At 43.5% G+C, this 21,938-nt stretch overlaps 1 protein-coding gene across 3 annotated transcripts in view; it reads left to right on the forward strand.

The window, feature by feature from the left end:
- The window catches only part of sema6a (sema domain, transmembrane domain (TM), and cytoplasmic domain, (semaphorin) 6A), a 178,259-nt gene that overhangs the window by 111,091 nt on the left and 45,230 nt on the right, over nucleotides 1–21,938 (forward strand). For all 3 annotated transcript variants that reach the window (XM_072434031.1, XM_072434032.1, XM_072434033.1), the window contains exons 8-12: nucleotides 1,550–1,669; nucleotides 2,772–2,860; nucleotides 6,250–6,467; nucleotides 8,079–8,210; nucleotides 19,369–19,524. In XM_072434031.1, the coding sequence (XP_072290132.1) occupies nucleotides 1,550–1,669; nucleotides 2,772–2,860; nucleotides 6,250–6,467; nucleotides 8,079–8,210; nucleotides 19,369–19,524 (715 nt within the window). The remainder of the gene's footprint in view (nucleotides 1–1,549; nucleotides 1,670–2,771; nucleotides 2,861–6,249; nucleotides 6,468–8,078; nucleotides 8,211–19,368; nucleotides 19,525–21,938) is intronic.

A 21,938-nucleotide genomic window follows, 5' to 3' on the forward strand; every position in this document is an offset into this window, starting at 1 on the left:
GCAAGATGCATTTAAATATCCTTCTTCAGCATTACTGGCACCATTGTGTGTGGGTTATTAAGATGTGGACAGAGATGGAAGCCTCATTATACTTTTACAGGATTCTAATATAACTCAATGAACGCCTTAAGGCAAATTATTGTCACTCATTTTCCCTATCTGTTCGTATTAAGCCCTTGAAAATGTTTTAGCAAAGTGTTTCTGAAAGTGAGGGATTAGCCGCAGCAACTGAATTTAATATCATTCTTAATACTTATGTGGTTGATTCTAATGACAGCACTTTGGCAATATCAGGAGCAAAAACAGCCTGTGTTTTGCACATTTGAGCCAGTCATTGTGGCTGTTCGACGTCTATCAGTGGAAAATTAAAATCGAAATAATGTTCCGCAAGATTAAAAATAACCATATGACACAGCTTGGCGTCGGGTGGAGAGAGAATGCTCGGATGACCACAAAGCTGCTAAAGACATTCGGCCCGCATTGGTATCGTCTGTGAAGCGATTAATGGGGCTATTGATGAGCTGTCCGAAACAGTTTACAGCTGTGGACGAGGGGGACATAACCGCTTAGTGCACTACCTACGGAGAGGGCCCGAGCAGCACTGGAAGAACTGAGCAGTGGACACGGTTCTCTTCTCCATCCTAGTTTAAAATTATGTAGTTTGAGTTTCCATTGCGGTCTAGGCCGAGGCAGGCTGAGGTCATGCTGCTGCTGCTGCTGCTCCGTTGCTAAGACTTGAGACTATGAGGGCGAGTTTGAAGTGTGTTGTTCAAAGAGCTGCTGGGCAAGAAAATAGTTTGCAATAAGAAGAATGATTCGACTGTAATAGGCTGCTCCTGTACTTGTTTGTGTGCATTCAACTTAAAGTTACACTGCTCAAATGTTGTTGTGGAGAGTACACCACCTCCTACATTGTCTCCATGGCGTGCTCACAACCAAAAAAGCCAAGCTGTGCACCTTTAATGGAAATATTAAGTAAATGCAATGCTTATGTGTATTACGACTTAAAACAAATCAGCTCTTACAGTTGTGGATAAGAATATTACTTTGTTCTAAAATGTCAACAAAATTATATAAAATCAAAAATACACTTGCCGCTACACTGTGATTGTAAATAGGTTTCTGAATATCTTGAACAAAGCAAAACTAATCTTGCTGTGAAGGTAACAGTCCCATAAATAACAGATTTTATAAACACCATTTTCCTTACAATCTTACAAAGCTCCCAGCTCTTCTGATGATGTTTCAACTGGTTCATCTGTACTCAGCCTGATGTATCTTAGCTGTTTGTGAGCGTTTGTGGGTATGAACGTGTGCGTGCATGTGTCTGTGTGGGGTGTGTGATTGTGTGGGTCAGGCAGTTGTGCGGGGATTGTTTTTAACGGCAGGTAAAGCACTTTTCTTTTCTTTTTTTAAATTGCTTTGATTGACAGCATTCACACATTTCAATGAGATCTTCACTGTTCGACCACCTTTGTCAATGTCTGTATTCGTACTCCATTACTTCACTTCTTTCCAACTCATTTGCTACTCCGATTCTCCCTTCCAGATGGCAAGCTGTACTCTGCCACTGTAACAGACTTCCTAGCGATCGATGCGGTCATCTATCGTAGCCTAGGAGACAGCCCGACTCTTCGCACTGTCAAGCACGACTCCAAATGGCTGAAAGGTGAGTGCGGGGCGTCCAAACAGAGAGGCGCTGTGGTCAGAGGGCTGCGGTGTGCTTGGCGAGTTAGAAAACAAACTGTTCATGCTCCAACCGTGGCTCTGAGTTTTTCTGAGTTATGACTCATAACATGTTTGTACAGAGTCAACCACATGTGACTTCGCCCGGGTTATAATGCTTTTTGGAACATTATCTGTCTTTTCCATTAAGTCTGTCAAGGGAGACAACAACACTAGCCTCAAAAAAGAGAAGGAATTTCTTTTTCAGCTGTTATCGATATCAGATATTGTCAAGCTAATGTGGCTGTATACAGATATTAGCCTTTAGCCATATTTAAAGTTCTTGCCAAGGCTCACAAATTGAAATAAAGTTATAGTTTGATTCACAAATTAACTTTTCCCTTTTGTAAAAATATAAACACAATCATTAATCTTGGATATAATTTAAATTGTTGTACTTTTTATGACGATATTACAATATTACGGATAACACATACTTTGTCTATACATTGACATCCACTAGATTTGGCTGTGAATCTGGTATTACTTGATTAAGAATTCAGTAACTTTTGGAACATAGATTTAGTGTATGTTTTGCAAATATATCCGTTCAAAACTGTTGGTGATCCAATAGTTTACTTTACGAGTGTTTTGGCTAATGTATTTCTACGCACGCCAATTTCATAAATTTTATTAATTTTGCAATAAAGATCTATGCTAATGTGTTTACATCAGCAACATTTATGGTACTAAAATATGTATGTCGTTTACAAGCTGTTAAAGGCACAACATGTCATTGCTCTTGCATAAAGCACAACAGCTCTTGTGCCAACGTTACACACAAGTCATTTTGTAGGAAATTGCTGTGCCCTGGGGAGACACAAGCACAAGTCCAGCCTGTCAAAGCCCAATAGAGAGATCCGCTTTCTTTGCATGCAAATTGTCTCCCTGATATGATGGATGATAGGTTGAGGCACTCCGGGCTCACACTCAATGCTTTTTTGCATAATATGACAGCTATATGGGCTGTTTACTGTGAAATATGATGTCAGAACTGTTTTGTCATGGCAAAATATCACTTTGGCATTGCTGTTTTCTGTCTACAGAGCCCTACTTTGTACAAGCAGTCAATTACGGAGACTTCATCTACTTCTTCTTTCGGGAAATTGCCATGGAGTACAACACAATGGGAAAGGTAAGCAGTTCTCAAGCTATTGTTTAGAAGGGCTAATCAGATGTGACTTCCTATTTACCAGGAAGCTAACAGGATGCGGGTGGATCACATGGTGGGAAGGAGGTTTTCTGGGGTTACAAAGTTGCCAAGTATTTAATGTTATAAGATAAACATAAGGCAGGATGAAGGAAACTAAAATAGAATCCGAGAAGCATGGTGTGGACATCTTCAGATGCCATTCTTAAAGGCTCAGCTGCATGTCTTTTCCTTCCATAAGCGTTTGACCCACTAGCTATCGACATTGTTCCCATAAAAATAACCCCTAAAAAAGAAACAAATTAATTAGACACTAGCAATAAAGCAAAGCAAAGAAACAAGGGATGCTCCAATATGGATTTGTCCTCCTGTTGTGGCCAATAACCAATATTATTCATGCTTATTGATATTAGTGTTTTATCTTAATGTTATTTTTGATGTCAAGATTTGAAAATCTACTGCAAGTAAAGTAAATGTGTGGAATGGTTTGGAAAATGTAATGTTTATTCATGTTGTTTGTGTTAACATCATAGTCACGTCTTAAGCTTCATTACTGTTCTATTTCCATTGCAACTCTCTAGTCTGTTTAAAAATACAAATTTGATGCACTTTGATGAGGTCAAATGAATATATGTACAAATATTTAAATATCCAATATTGATAAATGAATCCAAATGACCCTGACATCACCTATATAAACCACAATATACTGTCCTTTCATTATGAAAACGATCCAGTCAGTGCATATTTTAGTCTGAATGAATAATAATTTCTTACACAAGAGGCGCCGATGAGAAAAGCGAGAGGAATGGAGGTATCAAGAAGCAGAGGAATAATGGATGCGTTTGCAGAAGTGACAGGCATGTGTTATAGCGAGCACAGACGCAGACCGGCCTGTGCAATCTGCTGCGTTTTTCCAAAGCGCTTTAGCTGATATTATGTATGCACCGCGAGGACGGATGGTTCACAGAGTTATTTAACGTTTAGTAATTGATATGCTTTCATGAATAAACAGTTAAAATGTCCTCTGACCGAGTAAACAATCACTCAAGAATGAAAGAAAGCAGTGATGTGATGCATAAGTTCCTTTCATTATAATTGTAGAATATTGTAGCTGTGGCCTGCAAAATGTACAGTTTTGCTCACATTTTTACAGACTGTGTGCACTAAAATATAAATGATAGTGGGTACATGATACAGTTAGCAATGCGTCATATTAGGGGCGTGGTCTGGTGTGATTCAATAGGAAATTAAACTTTTTCTCTCTTCTAATACGTTTCCTGGTGTATTTTAAACTCAACACAATTCAAACTGAGCTACAACTGAGTCTTGATGGGGTTTTTAACATGTCGTTACCTCAGAAAAGTAAACAGATTGCTTTGTAGGTGTAAAAATACAACGGTGTTACGCTAGCATCGCATTAACGTTTAGCCTGCAGCTGCCGTCAGCCTATTTATACAAATTTGGGCCGTTGAACCACTTTATTCATCTTCGTGTATTTGGTACAGTATAAGTCCAAAGGTCGCGGTGTGCTCTGGTAGTTGTTGAACAGTGGAGAATAGAGCAGCTCTTCCACATTAAAAATAATTGCTTCCTCCACAGAGGTTTGTCAGTGGGCACTTCCCTCGGATGCTAACTGTATCTATGGTGGATCTTCTATTGCTTGCAAAAGAAAACTTAAAGTTGCACTGTGTAACTTTTCTGGTGGACTGTTTGCTTCCTGCCCAATTGCATTAAACTTAATTTGCATTTATTAAATTATAGGTGTTTTTATCACAACAAATATTGATATAACATACATTTTTACCGTGCAGGATCGCTTCTCCACAGATCTGAAAAATGACACAGTGCACCTTTAAAATGTCACTAATGTCCCATCTCTCAGCTTCTTTTCTACTCTTGGCCTTCTCCTTCAGTTAAACTTTTCATCCCTCTCAGAATTGATAGTGTTTTCAGTATTTTTCTCTCCAGTTCTCCTACTTTTCTGCTTCTTTTTACCAAACTTACATGGTGATGTGCTTCTTTAAAAGTTTTTAACTACACACTCAAAGCTATTATGACACCTTTTTATGAGAATGGTAGCACATGTTTTCTGCTGTAATTGTTTGTTTAGTGTTTCTCGCCGAGTGTGAGAAGAGGCGTGGCTGTGTGTGATTCTGAGTTTAACTGCCTGTTTCGCTCTCTTTCTCACTGTTTACTCCAGGTTGCGATTTCAGGTCAGCGTTAGATTTATTGCTGTTAAGTATAGTGTGACAACAACTAATTACACCACTGACTACCCCATCTTACGGCACACATGTAATTACCTCTCTGGCCCCTATTGAGGCGGTGCGCGGTAAATGTGGCTGTTGCTAGGCACTGGCTCTTTAACGCCATATCAAACACTGCAGATTACAGAGTGCGTCATTAATTTGTGATGAAGTGATGAAACCTTGGATTAAGAGATGAGATCTTGTTCAGAGATTTTTTATGGGCTCCTGGTGTGGCTGCTAATGTTTTTGTGGGAGAAAATATCTGCTTCTCTTTTCCATTTGCATGTTTTTTTCAGAGTATGGGATAAAATGCAACACTAAAATGAGAAACTGACTAATGTTAACAAACCAAGAAAACAATGAAGATGTATTAACAAGCCAGAGAAAAATAAAAATCCTCTCATACTTTGTAGGAACTCCTTCCCCCAGTCTTTTAATCAGGTGAAGATGAGAGAGTTAGAGCTCAAACGTTGAGCTCCCACTGCACATAATCTTCAGAAAACATAGAAAAGGACAATACACTCTTCAATAACCACATCAACACAAACTATTGGTTGACTTAGATTCTGTGAGGTATTGCCAGAGTTGACTGAAATTATTCTGTTGCTAAATCGTATTCAATCAGACACACAAAAATTGCTGTATTTTGGACAATTTTTTCACTTTTTTTTGGATTAGACAGGACAGTGTAGTGTGAAATGGGGATAAGCGAGAAGGGAAGACATACAGTAAATTGGCTGAGTTTGGACTTGAACTCATGACATTGCGGCCGGCTGCACATGGAGCCAGGCATATTGTACACATATCTGTACACATATTAAGGAGAGGACAGGGCAAAATGAGGAATGAAAGAGAAGAGAAAACATGCAGTAAATAGTCAGAGTGGGGATTCGAACCCCCCTTCAGCCCGGCATACGCGTGCTGCGGCTTTTCACTTTGCACCGTTATAAACAGACATGTGACTGTCTCATTCTCTTCACAAATCAAGTGGGCAGGATAATTGTCTTGTCCCAAAGCCAAGACGTAGCAGCTCTCTGGCAGCACACATTTTCACTTCCACATATATATTAAGTGTGAAAGCGGGAGCTATTAACGTTGACCTTTCGGGCTGGATGTGTTCAGGTGGTGTTCCCCCGTGTGGCCAGAGTGTGTAAGAACGACCGCGGCGGCTCTCCTCGTGTCCTGGAGAAACAGTGGACCTCTTTCCTGAAGGCTCGTCTGAACTGCTCCATCCCCGGAGACTCACACTTTTACTTCAACATCCTGCAGGCTGTGACTGATGTCATCCACATCAACGGCAGAGACGTGGTCATGGCCACGTTCTCCACTCCGTACAACAGGTACCTGCACACGCATCACACATGTTTGTATGTCTCATCTCTAATGACATGACTGACAGTGACAGCCGCTCTGCACTTTGCATTCATTAAAGTAATTATGAGTTGCGGTTTGAAAGAATGTTTGAAAGCTTTCGATTTGTCAACATGATGTCAGTCTGACCTTATTAATGTTAGCAGTGTGTGCTCCCGCTGGGCCTTTTGGCAACATTACGTTATTTCTGTGAAGAAGGGTCAACATTTACATCTGCTGTCAAAAGTGTTTTGCTGGCCCTTTGACATGCAGGTGCTTAATCATATACTTCCCTGGTCATATTCAGCGCTGCTTCATATGCACAGACTGAAGACGTTATATACTCTAGATGGAAAATTACCACTGATCCAGGGCTGGGCCGATAGCTGCACATATTGTACTTTAAGCAGATAAGACAATGACTTGTCACAGTGCAATTGGGTATGGTTAATGGACATTAAAACTCAATTAAGCAAAGCCACTCAAATATTCTATGATTGCCAGCGCTCCTTCTGGCTTTAACGTTCCATTTCATAGATAGAAGGTAGAATTATAAAGATTACAGTGCGTATAGCACACTGTGTTTGGTTTCAAGAGCTAAGCACACCGTTATAAACAGACATGTGTCTCATTCTCTTCACAAATCAAGTGTAGAGCATAATTGTTTTGTCCCAAAGCCAAGACTTAGCAGTTCTCTGGCCCTGCAGTCTGTGAGGCTTCCCTTGTGAAGGCCTCTATACCAAAGATACCATGATCCAACAGGCTATAAATCCTAGTTATCTGCCCTTTAAAACGTCAGATAAGAAATACAATCACTGGTTTTATTGTTTGGTAAAAATGGGAAAGTTACTCAGCACATGAAGTCAAGCCAGTGGCAGTTGCTATCACAAGATGGATAGCATTATAATAAGATAATCCTTTGTATGTGGTGTGTATTTCTTTCTAGACAGAAGACTTGTGATATAAATGAAATGCCCTGCGGCTTTAGGGAAAACCCAGAAGGGAATGTGTGTCCTCACAAGACGTGAACATTAAAAGTCACAGACAAAATTATAACAAAAAGTCTGCTGTTCCTTATTCTATTCCAAGGAATTAAGCTGAGATGGTTCATTTGGTTCCATATTAAACCTAATTTTCCATTTGGATAGCTCTGCCTCTGTACAAACAAACAGTTTAATGCTTTAGGACAGGGGTGTCCAAACTTTTTTCACAGATGGCCGCATTTTCAAACTCGTACCGAGCCGAGAGCCACAGACAACAGGACAATGACGTGAATCATTCCAAATGTTGCATTTGACATAGTTTTTATGAGCCTCCACATCTCTAATAAAACTTGGAACGTTAATATTAAGTTGGAATAACATTAAAAATAAATGTAGTTTTTTTTTTTTTTTTTTTTAATTGACTGTAAAAAATAACTACTTTGTTGTTTTTGCCAATTTAGCACAAAGCCTGAGGGCTGCATTTGGCCCCCGGGCCATAGTTTGCACACCCCTGCTTCAGGGGGTTGATCAGGGATAATTGAGCTGGTCTTGGTCCACATTGGGGAAGGTGTTTCTTTGATACAGACTTGAAAGTTTGTTTTTCTGTTTGCTTGGCAGTATTCCAGGCTCAGCTGTCTGCGCCTATGACATGGCAGAGGTGGCCAACACCTTCACCGGCCGTTTCAAAGAGCAGAAATCCTCCGATTCCACCTGGACGCCTTTTCCTGAAGACAAGGTTCCCAAGCCAAGGTACAGTGCAGACTAATTAGCCGCTAACACAAATATCCTCCTGTACAGAGACGGAGGAGGTGCAACACATCTGTTTCCCCTATTCTCTTGTGTTGCTTTGGTGTCAACAAAAAATCACACAAAAAATCATCATAATAGAATACATACAGCAGCTCAATACGGAGACATATTATACAAAATCAACTTTTAAGAGCTTTTAAGCATGTTATGATTGTTTTCGTTTGTTTTATACCCCCAAAAATGGTTTGAGTGATTCTTGCTGGTTTCAGTGATCTTTATTCTCGTGCATTCAAGTGCATTCTTGTTTTCCCCTGCCCCCCATCCACGCCCACTGATCTGCATTTACTTTGTTCTAAGATGATTAAGATTTTCACAGTGATACATGACTTTAGCAGCCTTGTGTAGCCATTTTGACACAAAGAAACAGGTAGAAATCACCACCGTTTTCAAACAGAAGTCAGTAGAATAGTTTAGTTTCTATTATTAAGTTGTTGTTGTTGTTGTTGTTGTTGAAATGATTCACTGCTTTCATAGATTAACTATATAGTAAAAAGAATGATGTATATTTGTTAATGGTGAGAGGTCACTTAAGAATATAAATTGTTAAATACACTGCATAAAAGATTATTATTTATAGCATATAACTTATACAACATTGCTAGAAATTGAGATTGCTTAAGTATTATTTAAGAAAAATTACTAATAATAATTTGGCAATGCGGTAAGAGCAATTTTCAATGAAGTTGGCCTGAAGTAAGAAGTAATGTACTTAAACCAGTCAGAAACATTTTGAAACAAATAAGAATAATCTAGGTCCATCAAATGAATAAATCTTAACTGCTCAAAATTAATATCTTTACATCAAGGAATTTAGGAATCTAGCAATGTACTTTTTTGCTATGTAGGTGGGTTCTATTTTACAAACAATTACAAACAGCAAATAAATAAAAAATAGATATTTTTTATTTTTCAAATCTACTTCACATTTTTCACTTTCCAAGTATTACTGAACTGGAAAACAATATTTACATTTAACATTACTTTAATAACATTCTAAAGAAAAATAAAGTTAAAGAAAGTTTCATACTGTAATGTACTTAATAAAAAAGCTTTCTCTTAATTGTCCTCCACATCTCGTGAAAACATTACTACCGGTATTGGATTCTTTACCGTTTTCCGGTTGCCCCTGCATCATTACCTCACCGCTGGCCCCTCCCACTCCCTGCGCAGCTGCATCAAAGAGCTCACTATCAACAAATGAAGCATGAGATCATTTTACAGACGCCCGGCTAATTCCACAAATGCACCAGCTTGATCAATCTCCCATCTATTGCCGGCTAATTAGTGCGCTAAGAGCCTCTCTCGTCTCGCGAAAGAAAGAAAAAAAGCAGATTACGTCAAAGATCTGGGCCGTGATAATAACTGCATCATGTGTGTTCCAATATGTCCCGACACTGTCAATACGGACGCACACTTTGTCCTAATGACACCGGTGTCCAACCACGTGTAATTAGTAGATCTGCGATAGACGAGGTTTGATATGGGACATGCAGTCGAGTCAAAGTAGTACTATGAATTTTAATTTTAATCCCAGGATGACATGCTCGCTAATATGCAATTTCAAATGAGAATATTATATCTGTTGAATGTGTAAATGTCTTCAAAAAATCATTTAAAGGAATTGGATGTCATTGAAACGTACAAATTGTCACTTGCAACCAAATTCGACCCCGCTCTTGTTGAAGATTGGTTTGAGAAATTGAGAATCAAATCAGAGGAAATTAATACTTACATTAAATTAAGATCAACAGGTTTGCAGAGGAATTGTCTGCAGTTCAGAATTAGCTTCAGAAAAGTGTTTTTTCTTTGGAAAATGAATAAACGAGGAAATTTCTGGGCAATATGCAACGAGAAACATGAATAATAATTGCAAAAAGGACATTATTACTTTGGGACACCTGCAGTCAAAGGCTTGGGACTTATGACTATCCCTGTAAGTACACAATCTTTTCTTTTCTTGAGGAGAAGAAGTCATGTCAAGTCAGAAGTCTTGGTCCATTTTAACAAGTCAAGTCTCAAGTCATCAAAATAGTGACTTAAGACTGACTCACGTCCATGTCACGACTCTAAAGTATTATTTAAACCAGGAAAATCCTATTAATAGTAAAGAACCAAATTTTCTCTGGTTCGAGTCCAGTTGTTCTCAAACATTTGAAAATATTTGGCGAGTACCTCCGGGTCTGTACTGGGACTAAACCTGGGCTACACTGGGGCTAAAGCAGGTCTCAAATAGAGTATAAGACAAAACCATGAGACTGGAGGGCAAAACATGAATTAAAATATCTCACTTCAACCAAAAACTCAAACTGCACCTGTACCACATCTTGAGAACCACTGGTCGAGTGTATTGCTCGTTGAATCTGTTCCTTTAGTTATGTATTTTATCAAATATAAAAGACATAATCAGTGTAGTTAGAATTAATTAATAAAAAGGAACAGAAAGAAGAGCAATCCTATGCCACGATCTCATTTGGATTTTAATGCATTTAATAAAGAGATTATTGTCCAATCGTTTCGCAATAAGTTCCATTCACAAAGAGCAGAGGGCACATTTACGTAATCAGTTCTGTACATGAGGTTAAAGGTGTGCTGCTCTTTAATATTCCACAGTATGGCATTAACAGTATCTATTTTGCCTTTAGTTCAGCACTGGTCATTTCATACGGCATGAATCCTCATTAATTTCAGGGCACCAAAACACTGTCAGTTTTGAAAGCACTTGGGTACAGGAGTTGTGTGATTTCCTGGAGTTGTTTTAGCCTTATTGAGATGATCTGAATCCAAGGCTCGCGCTGACAGACGGAGAGTACTAACAAAGGCGGCGAGGTGGGCCCTGCAGCAGACTGCCTCTCCATGTGTCAGACTCCCGTTTCCAATCATTTACACATTTCAGTATTTAGGAGATGTCTGCTCCATATGTGCGCACACACATCAATAGAGCTGCGGCAGGAAAACCTGTTACAGCGCTGGCTTTTATTCGCCACAAATGCTCCGTGTGAATTCTGGATTTGACTTGCATTTATTTGTGAGATTCTGTGAAGCCAAATCCGTCAAGGTAATTCTTTATTTCAGAAGTGTGAAAATTGCCTTGCCTTGCAGTGTCCTCCATAATTACATCTTCTGTAGACATGTATTCACTAGCAAGGGCCACGACCCCAGATACGATGCAAGGTGTTTGGCAGGGGAGAAACATGAACAACACGAATGTACGAAGTTAATGCCGTCTTGGGTCTTCTTGCGATGAGGGCTGAAGGCTCCCGGGCCTCGATACCCCCATCTAGGAGATGAATTAGAATAGTTTAAAGAGAGTGGGAGGGAGGGGCACGAAAATCACGAACACAGGTGTGTGTGATCTGGATGATTAAGTAGTGTAGCCGCAGGAAGGGGCGTATGAAGGGGCGTGGTCCTGCTCCCGAACTTAAGATAACAAACTTATCTCCATTTCACTAGCAAGGATCACAGCCCCAGATACGATGCAAGGTGTTTATTGGCAGGGGAGAAACATAAACAACACGAATGTACGAAGTTAATGCCGTTTTGGGTCTTCTTGCGATGAGGGCTGAAGTCTCCCAGGCCTCGATACCCCCAAAAGAAGCTTAACGAGGCAGTGCGGATTGGCAGAATGGAGGACGAGGAGGTAATGGTGTGTGTAGACCTGGAAAGTCATGGAGAACCAGTGCTCCACGATATAATGAACCGGTCAACGACGCCTTAACTGGAGGCAGATGTGGCAGCGCCAATGTGGGAAAAGTTTGGTAGGAAATGTGGGGACCAGGCGTGGAACGACTTTAAGTAAAGGATGAACCAGATCCTGAGTCTTGCTGGGAAGTGCCACTTGACGACCAGTGCACAAGGTCTGGACGGATTGCAAAGGGGTTCGGAATAGATCGTGTTACTACAGTAATCCTGCTGTTTTAGGGGAAGACTTAAGCGTTGGTTGGAGGTCCTTGATGCCGGGGTGAGGAGAACTATTGTGGACAAGACGGCCTCTGAGCAGGGGAACGCGCCTGAAGAAACATCGATGCCACTCGGGTAGGCTTGAGTACTTGCAATGTGACTGGTAGTCGAAGGTGAATGGGAAGTAATTAGTTAAAGTTAAACGTGGTGATGATAGAACGAAGCCATGATGGAAGGAATGTTAACGAAGCTGGATGGTCTAGGAGGACTGAAACACCTGAAGCGGAGCTTATGTGTGAAACGTGGTAGCTGAGGTTGGAGGAACTGGGGTCGATGATGTTCCACCTCGGTGGTAAATGTTCTGAATGTATTTGTTGATGATACAGGGTCATCGGACTGGACGGCCATAAACATGAATGGCCCGACAGGAAGACAGCAATCCTTATAGCATTGGTCTTAAAGAACCCCCAAACCGGCTGATAGAACGGTGTATCAAAGTGCAGCAGGAACTTGATGGACTGGATCAGAATGACGACACTTTGGAGTGATCAACCGAAGACGTTAGGGTCGGGAGGTGGGAGATGCAGGGCTTGTCCCAAGGGAATGATCGGCATGGTAAAGTTGATATAACCAGCTGCTGTTTGGAGGACTCCAAAACATGGCAGACCAGCCTCCCGGTACCCGAAGGGGGAAGAGGCAGCCTCCCGGTGCCCGAAGGGGGAAGAGGCGGCCTCCCGGTGCCCGAAGGGGGAAGAGGCGGCCTCCCGGTGCCCGAAGGGGGAAGAGGCGGCCTCCCGGTGCCCGAAGGGGGAAGAGGCGGCCTCCCGGTGCCCGAAGGGGGAAGAGGCGGCCTCCCGGTGCCCGAAGGGGGAAGAGGCTGCATGAACCTCACAGAAGGCATCCCAGTGCCGGGGGGAAAAGGGGGGGTTGACCAGAAATTTGACCTAGCATCCCGGTGCCGAGGGGGGAAAGACAGTCGACCTGGCATCCCGGTGCCGAGGGGGGAAAGACAGTCGACCTGGCATCCCGGTGCCGAGGGGGGAAAGACAGTCGACCTGGCATCCCGGTGCCGAGGGGGGAAAGACAGTCGACCTGGCATCCCGGTGCCGAGGGGGGAAAGACAGTCGACCTGGCATCCCGGTGCCGAGGGGGGAAAGACAGTCGACCTGGCATCCCGGTGCCGAGGGGGGAAAGACAGTCGACCTGGCATCCCGGTGCCGAGGGGGGAAAGACAGTCGACCTGGCATCCCGGTGCCGAGGGGGGAAAGACAGTCGACCTGGCATCCCGGTGCCGAGGGGGGAAAGACAGTCAACCTGGCATCCCGGTGCCGAGGGGGGAAAGACAGTCGACCTGGCATCCCGGTGCCGAGGGGGGAAAGACAGTCGACCTGGCATCCCGGTGCCGAGGGGGGAAAGACAGTCGACTTGGCATCCCGGTGCCGAGGGGGGAAAGACAGTCGACCTGGCATCCCGGTGCCGAGGGGGGAAAGAAAGTAGACCTGGCATCCCGGTGCCGAGGGGGGAAAGAAAGTAGACCTGACATCCCGGTGCCGAGGGGGGAAAGAAAGTAGACCTGGCATCCCGGTGCCGAGGGGGGAAAGAAAGTAGACCTGGCATCCCGGTGCCGAGGGGGGAAAGACAGTCGACCTGACATCCCGGTGCCGAGGGGGGAAAGACAGTCGACCTGGCATCCCGGTGCCGAGGGGGGAAAGACAGTCGACCTGGCATCCCGGTGCCGAGGGGGGAAAGACAGTCGACCTGGCATCCCGGTGCCGAGGGGGGAAAGACAGTCGACCTGGCATCCCGGTGCCGAGGGGGGAAAGAAAGTAGACCTGGCATCCCGGTGCCGAGGGGGGAAAGAAAGTAGACCTGGCATCCCGGTGCCGAGGGGGGAAAGAAAGTAGACCTGGCATCCCGGTGCCGAGGGGGGAAAAAAAGTAGACCTGGCATCCCGGTGCCGAGGGGGGAAAGAAAGTAGACCTGGCATCCCGGTGCCGAGGAAAGAAGGGGGAAAAGAAAGTAGACCTGGCATCCCGGTGCCGAGGGGGGGGGTTAGAAAAGGGGGAAATAAGAGACCTGGCAACCTGGTGTCAGGAGAGCATGAGAGACGGAGGGGGGGGAGAGATCTGGCATCCCAGTGCCGAGGGGGAGGGGTTTGGAAATGGAGGGAATAGAAAGACCAGAAAGACCTGGCATCCCGGTGTCAGGGGGAGCATAAGAGAGGGAATGAGGTAGAGATGTTTAGTAAAAGGTAGAGTTCATGGTTAGGGGAAGGACGAGGAGGAGATCTGGCATCCCGGTGCCTGGGGGAGAGAGCATGAGGGGGTAGAGAGCGAGCATGAAAGAGGGGGCATGAAGGAGACATACTTGTTCGGATTTGGTTTAATTTAGAAATAAATGAGAAAAAATGAGGCCTAGTGATCCAGGAAGAGAAAATTGCAACCTTTCGCTGGATAAGAGCGGGGCCTGGCATGAACCCGGCGAGAGGGAGGGAGAAGGAGGAAGGGGGAGAAAGAGAGCGCGGGTGAGCGAGAGCGAGGGTAAAGGACGGGAGGAAAAGGAATGGAAGGAATGAGGCTGGAACCTGGCGACGTAAAGCCAGAGGATAAAACGCTAGAACCTGGCGACGTAAAGCCAGAGATGAAACGCTAGAACCTGGCGACGTAAAGCCAGAGATGAAACGCTAGAACCTGGCGACGTAAAGCCAGAGATGAAACGCTAGAACCTGGCGACGTAAAGCCAGAGATGAAACGCCTGAACCTGGCGACGTAAAGCCAGAGGATAAAACGCCGGAACCTGGCGAAGCAGTGCCCGAGGATGAAATGCCGGAACATGGCAACGCGGTGCCAGAGGATGAAATGCCGGAACGCCCGAGGATAAAATGCCGGAACGTGGCAACGCGGTGCCAGAGGATAAAATGCCGGAAGGTGGCAAAGCAGTGCCCGAGGATTTAATGCCGTAACGTGGCAACGTGGTGCCTGAGGATAAAATGCCAGAACGTGGCAACGCAGTGCCCGAGGATTTAATGCCGTAACGTGGCAACGTGGTGCCTGAGGATAAAATGCCGGAACGTGACGACGCGGTGCCAGAGGATAAAATGCCGGAACGTGGCAACGCAGTGCCCGAGGATTTAATGCCGTAACGTGGCAACGTGGTGCCTGAGGATAAAATGCCGGAACGTGGCAATGCGGTGCCAGAGGATAAGATGCCAGAACGCCCGAGGATAAAATGACGGAACGCCCGAGGATAAAATGCGGGAACGTGGCAACGCGCTGCCCGAGGATAAAATGCGGGAACGTGGCAACGCGGTGCCCAAGGATGGAAACGTTAGAACCTGGTAAAGACTGTAACCGAAGCTTTAAGCTGGCAATTTTGAGTCAGGCCGAAACGCGGTAACGGGATGAAATGCTGGAACTTGGCAACGCAGTGCTCGAGGATAAAATGCTGGAACCTGGCACGCCAAGCCAGGGGATAAACCGCAGGAACCTGGCGACGTAGCCAGAGGATAAAACGCAGGAACCTGGCGACGCAGTGCCAGAGGATAAAACGCAGGAACCTGGCGACGCAGTGCCAGAGGATAAAACGCAGGAACCTGGCGACGCAGTGCCAGAGGATAAAATGCAGGAAACTGGCGACGCAGTGCCAGAGGATAAACCGCTAGAACCTGGCATCGCAGAGCCAGAGGATAAAACGCAGGAACCTGGCGACTTAGCCAGAGGATAAAACGCAGGAACCTGGCGACGCAGTGCCAGAGGATAAAAACGCAGAACCTGGCAACGCAGTGCCAGAGGATAAACCGCAGGAACCTGGCGACACAGTGCCAGAGGATAAAACGCAGGAACCTGGCAACGCAGTGCTAGAGGATAAAACGCAGAACTTGGCAACGCAGTGCTAGAGGATAAAACGCAGAACCTGGCAACGCAGTGTCGGAGGATAAAACGCAGAACCTGCCGGAACGTGGCAACGCGATAAAACTATGTAACTTGGCGACACGGTGCCAGAAGATTAACGATGGGGAAGGAGCGGAGGGGGGAGAGATGATAGGGTAAGTTTTTTATTTTTTTTTTAAATATACGTTTTCATTATTATTTTGTAATAAACATACGTACGTTGTATGTATTTATTTATTGTTATTTTGAGCGATGCGGGAGGGGTGAGCGAGTAAGGTGAATTAATTACTTGAAAGAGGTGAGAGAGTCTGGCTCCAAGGCTTGAGTGATGGGCAGCTCGGTGCGGAAGGAAGGAAACAACGGAGGAGGAAGGAAACGACGGAGGAGAAAGGAGACGAGGGTGAGGATACTTTACCTGGAGGAGCCGCTCCTGCCCGCGAAAGTGGGCGGGGCAAAGCGCGCTCCGCAGTGGAACGAGAGTTAACGGGAATTGTGAGCGCAAAAGAAGTTTAAAACATCATGATTTGATGACGGTGCCGTGGTCTGGAGACCTGCCGCCGCCGTCCACGCGGACGGTCAATGTAGAGAGAAATGACGAGCGCGTGCGGTGGGCGCTTAACGAGCGAGGCCGCGGGATGAGGCTGGGATGACGCGGGCGCTGGAAAGACCGGAGCGGTGGGAGGAGGGCGCAGGACGCACGGTGATCTCAATACCGGAGTAGCAGAAGTGATGCGAGGTGGGACGCCGGAGCCTGGCCGTGAGCGAGAGCCGAGCCTGTGAGAACGGCTGATGGGACCGGACCGGTCCTAGTGGGACACCAGTGGAGGATGGCCCGGTGTGGCTCGCCTGTGCTGGGCCGATGCATCGAAAGGAACGAGGTCGAGTTGATCCATAGAAAGGTCAGGAACGAGTGTGTTTTCGAGCGAGGCTCCCGCCGCAGCCGCCGCCGCCGCCGCCGCCATGGAGCGTGTGCACGAAAATCACGAACACAGGTGTGTGTGATCTGGATGATTAAGTAGTGTAGCCGCAGGAAGGGGCGTGGTCCTGCTCCCGAACTTAAGATAACAAACTTATCTCCATTTTGCATCATGGTTTTGCTAACATTCACTCATCTGACTTTTCCCTGGAGAAAAGGCTGTTTGAAGGATGTTGAATGTGTGTCTCCATTCTGTACATGCAGTGATGGCAAGAATACTTTGAAGATGTATTTAGTTACAGAATACTGACGCCTACGTTTAAATGTATTTTTTGTGTGTAGTGTATTTTAAATACTTTCACGTTGAGTTGCATTATACATAGAGTAAAATCACAACATAGGATTAAAACAACTTTTTATTCAGTTTCATCGTTTGTTATGCATTTATTTTTAAAATAAGATACATTTCACTCACTATAGGTGCTACGTTTCTCACTAGTTCAGTGACGTTTGAAGCCTAAATTTCCTGTTCAAATACCACAATGTATTCCTATTTTTTAGAAAAGTAATTGTGTTTTGAATAGCACTATACGATAACTGTACTAGAATACAGTTACTCCAAATTTGTATTCTGAATACATGTTTTAAGTACATTGTATTCAGTTACTCTGTGACATTGTGCATATAGTTGATTAATGCCCCTCGCCCTGATCTCAGACCAGGGCCGTTAAAGCACAATGTCGAGCACGGAGCAGAGGCCACATTTAATTAAAAGAAAAACAGTTTTAATCACGGACTCAAACAGAGATGGACTAAATAATATGCTAAGCTACTTTTCTTCTTTACTTCTATTCTGACTTTAGAAAATGTAAGAATTTAGTCACAAAATATAAATTCTCCATCCTCCTCCTCCATGCACAGATGAAATATATAAAGTATTAAACTTTATACAATATAATGTTTTCAATAATATTTATTATTGCCACCCAAGGACACCTTATAATAAAATCCCTATACATAAGGAGGAAAACTGAGGCAGTGTTCAGTTTGTCTGGTTTAAGTATCCTCACTAAACCTTTGTCAGAAATGCTTCCATTAAAAGTTGTCCTAAAAGATTTGAAAAGGCCGCTGCTATTAATTTGGTTCAACTGTAAACATAATCCTACAAAATAAACCTCTGACCACAGCGTTTCAAACGGACGTCCAGGAAGCTCGAGAAACTCAACCTCAGTATGCAGAGCGCTTTCTTCTAAAGGCATTCCAATTTCTGCATCTTTTCTCCAAAACCACTGCTTCTAAAATGAGCCCATCGTGGCAGAAATACGTTCCTATGGTTTAGCATGCTGACCGAGGGAGACGTGCGCTGGCCACTGCTCTAATAATTCTGGGACCTGGTGTGGATTATGTGGTGGGACAGGGTATCACGGACTACGCACTGTAGGCTTTTACTGGCTCTCCAAGGTGATGCCTGCAAAGGGATATGCTATCAAAAGCAGCTTTCTCTTTTTACAAGCAGCTCACAGACTCGCTGTAAAAGGATCACATAGATAGACCGTCTCTGAACTCCACTCACTGTCCCTGTAAAGAAGACTTTGCAGACTCAAATGTTCAATCTTTGAGACATGTTGGTTGTTTCATTTGAAGAAGTTTCCATCTCCCATTGCAGTTAAAAACAAAGGGTCCTTCCGTGTTCTGTGATGAGATTGCACTGGGAAGATGGAGGCAAATAACTGTTTTTTAAGAGGAATGGAAAACTTTATCCACAGGTTTCAAATAATGTATAATATTGCAATTGTTTAGAAATGTGCAAACATCGAATATCAAGAATGTCATCTATAATTTAGTATAATCTCCAAAAAAAAAAGTTTAAAGTGATATTTCTTCTCATTTGTGGTTAAATGTAGGGTCCATTCACATTTTGTGTGATATTTGAACCTCATCCAAGACATTTATACATTGTTGTTAATAAAAATATCAACTGAATATCGTTGTCGAGAATGCAAAAAAGGGCGAGATATTCCTCCACGCCTGGTTCTGTTTCATCCCTGCTGAATGAATCCTTCAGTGTTTAAGCACTGCCTCTGGTGGTCAACCGGGGATTCAAAGAACCATAGTTACATTTATGACCTTTGATTGTTTTCAAACTTGGTTTTGAAAAGAGAAATGCTTTATATCCAATGTAAATACAGTTCCAAATGAGTATCTAGTTTTGATTCTAGTTATGAGGATTTTTTTCATGATTGCTTCCTGTTGTGGGTGCCATTTGAGGTCATCAATTGCTGGTATTAACATTTCACTGAGCTGCATTTATACTTAGATGCATAAGTATACATTTCTCTCCCTCTCTTTCACTTTTCCAACATGCAGTCTAACCTTTTCCTATCTTTTCTTCCAGACCGGGAACATGTGCCGGCTCTGCGTACATGGAGAGGTACAAGGTTTCCAACGAGTTTCCCGACGACACGCTCAACTTTATTAAGATGCACCCTTTGATGGACGAGGCCGTTCCCTCCATCGCGCACAAGCCGTGGTTCTTGAAGACCATGGTGCGGTAAGTTTCCACCTAGAGGAGATCTCCAAACACCAGCGTTAGCCCGAACATTACATAAAAGGGTCAGCCTCATTAGTGCTCAGCCCATGACCCAGTTTCAGAGGATTCAAGTCCATCAACATGACATCATTTATTCTCCCTGAGCAACGGCGCGGTGATTTGAGGACACACTTACTGTAGCTATGGGTCAGAGAAGAAAACCTGGCTGACCTTTGGAGGAAGACTGGCAGTGGGCGGAACTCATTATATCTTGGACATGTATAAGCTCGAGGAAGCAGAGGTAGAACAGTGGCTGACAGAAATAAAAGTAGAATGTAAAATGAACACGCTATTACCGTCATTTGCTGCAGTAATAGCGTGCCAATCACTTGTCTTTTCAAGATAAACAAATCAAGCAATAAAAGGGTGACTGGGTTTGGAGTGATGGAACATTTGCTGGTAATTAACAATTCGAAATAATATCAAGTTTCAAGTCCTTAAAATGTCATCTATAACAGGAAACAGTATTGTGTATGAATATGAATGAATATTAAGATTTTGTTAATGCTAAAGCTTAGATGCTAGTAATATTTTAGCATTTATTTGAGTAAAGTAGCAGTATTTATTGGTATATTTGACCAAAAACGTGGTATATGTACCGTATACACATAGAGCTGGGAAAATTACTCAGAATTATTGTGACTAGTCAACTATTGAAATAATCAATATATAATTTCGATCATCGTAATTGTGTTCTTGAACTGTATTGACCTTATTCCTTCCCGCCCACTTTTCCCTCTTTTCCCACGTTATCGGCACTGCCTTTAAAATCGCACTTCTGGTCCAGTGGAAACTATTGATTTAAATGGAGAACGAGGGAAAAGTCTCGCCGCTAAATATGTGTAAAATTGTATGTATCGTACCGTCACTCTCCCTATTCCATGCTACAACAATCCTGTCGTATAAAGCCCTCGAGACAACCTTTTATTTATTTATTTAAAATCTCAATGTTCAATAGTAATAATATGGGGAATCCCTGACTACTAAAATAATTGTTAGCTGCATTTTCCTGACAGATTTTGAATTCATCTCCAACCAAAAAGCTGACACGCCAAATCCGATTCAAAACTACACAAATGAATATGATTTAATTGCTGTATAAAACATGAAAGGCATTTACAGGCTACACCGCCGTAGTAATGCAACAGTCATGCTTGTGCAGCTGCCATAATGTACAGCATCACCCAGTAACACAGCCCACTGCACAGTAGCCGTTCAAATTGGCCACTGTAACAATATTTGGTCCCTCCTGCAAAATTGCTCCTCTAAAGATATGATTCAGCGTGACAAGACTTTGGAATAGGAAAAAGTTTTCTCTGTACACTTGGCTCCTCTCCAGAGTTTCTCCTGGAGTGGATCCCAGAAGCCAGTGCAGTGTGGCTGATGCTGTTTGATCATAAAGGTCTGTCTGGCCTTTAGCTGCTACTGCACACAGACATTTTAGCTCCACTCTGGGGGGACGGAGACGACAAAGCGCTGCCGTCCCATTGGAGAAAACTTGCTGACGGGGGCTTTTGTACTGAAGTTTAAAGCCTTTGTGTAGTTTTTTTTTAGAAGATTTACTTTAAGCAATAGGCTATTTCTGCAGGATTGTTTTTATAATTTCCCAATGTTGTTGAGTCTTTAAAAAAAGACATGCCTGTAGTTGTGTTTAGTCTTGTTAAAGGTACACTGTGTGGCTTATCTGGTGGAGGTCCGGCCTTCTGATTGTCTCGGTGGAGATCCAATTGCGAGTCATTTAGGAAGGAGGTGTGATGGAGGTGATTCTGGTGAAGGAAAAGAGCTAGTTTGAGAGAGGAAAGACAATCCATCTCCAAACAGAAATGGAGGTCTGAGGTACAATTTATCGCCAATTTACAACTCCATCCTCAGGCCTAAACCAAAATAAAGGAAACAGCAGGTCTTATCAGAGTGTAGTAGTAGGGAGAAGATGATTTGAATGATTATGCAAAATATGACTCAAATGACAGTTCTCACCTTAGAGTTGTTCAGTAGACTTAACTAGCAACAGATTCCACACACTGTTCACAACTAGTTTCAGTGTAGCTCCTCCCTACAGGCAGATTTAAGGCAGTGACTTACCAGATCACTGTCAGAGGAACTGCAGAAACACACTTAAAACCTTTGTCCAGATGTCAAAATTCAAATGTATTTAGCTAGAACGTAAAATTAGCTCTGCCTTAGTACAGATTTATTGGAAAAGCAGCTTTTAGGGTACAAATGAGACTGCTCTGTGCTGTCTGCATATGATTAGAATTAGCAATTTTATCGGTAGTAAAGCCGTTAGCACGACAGTTGTTACTGGAAAAACGTCGCTCTGGCCTCTGAAAGTCGTGAAAAGCGTGTTTATCTTAGTTTTCTTTCAACATGCTGAT

Source organism: Eucyclogobius newberryi, unplaced genomic scaffold (genome assembly GCF_026437365.1).
Source record: "Eucyclogobius newberryi isolate DKJ021-1_F unplaced genomic scaffold, fEucNew1.0.hap1 SCAF_6, whole genome shotgun sequence".
Taxonomy (NCBI): Eukaryota; Metazoa; Chordata; class Actinopteri; order Gobiiformes; family Gobiidae; genus Eucyclogobius; species Eucyclogobius newberryi.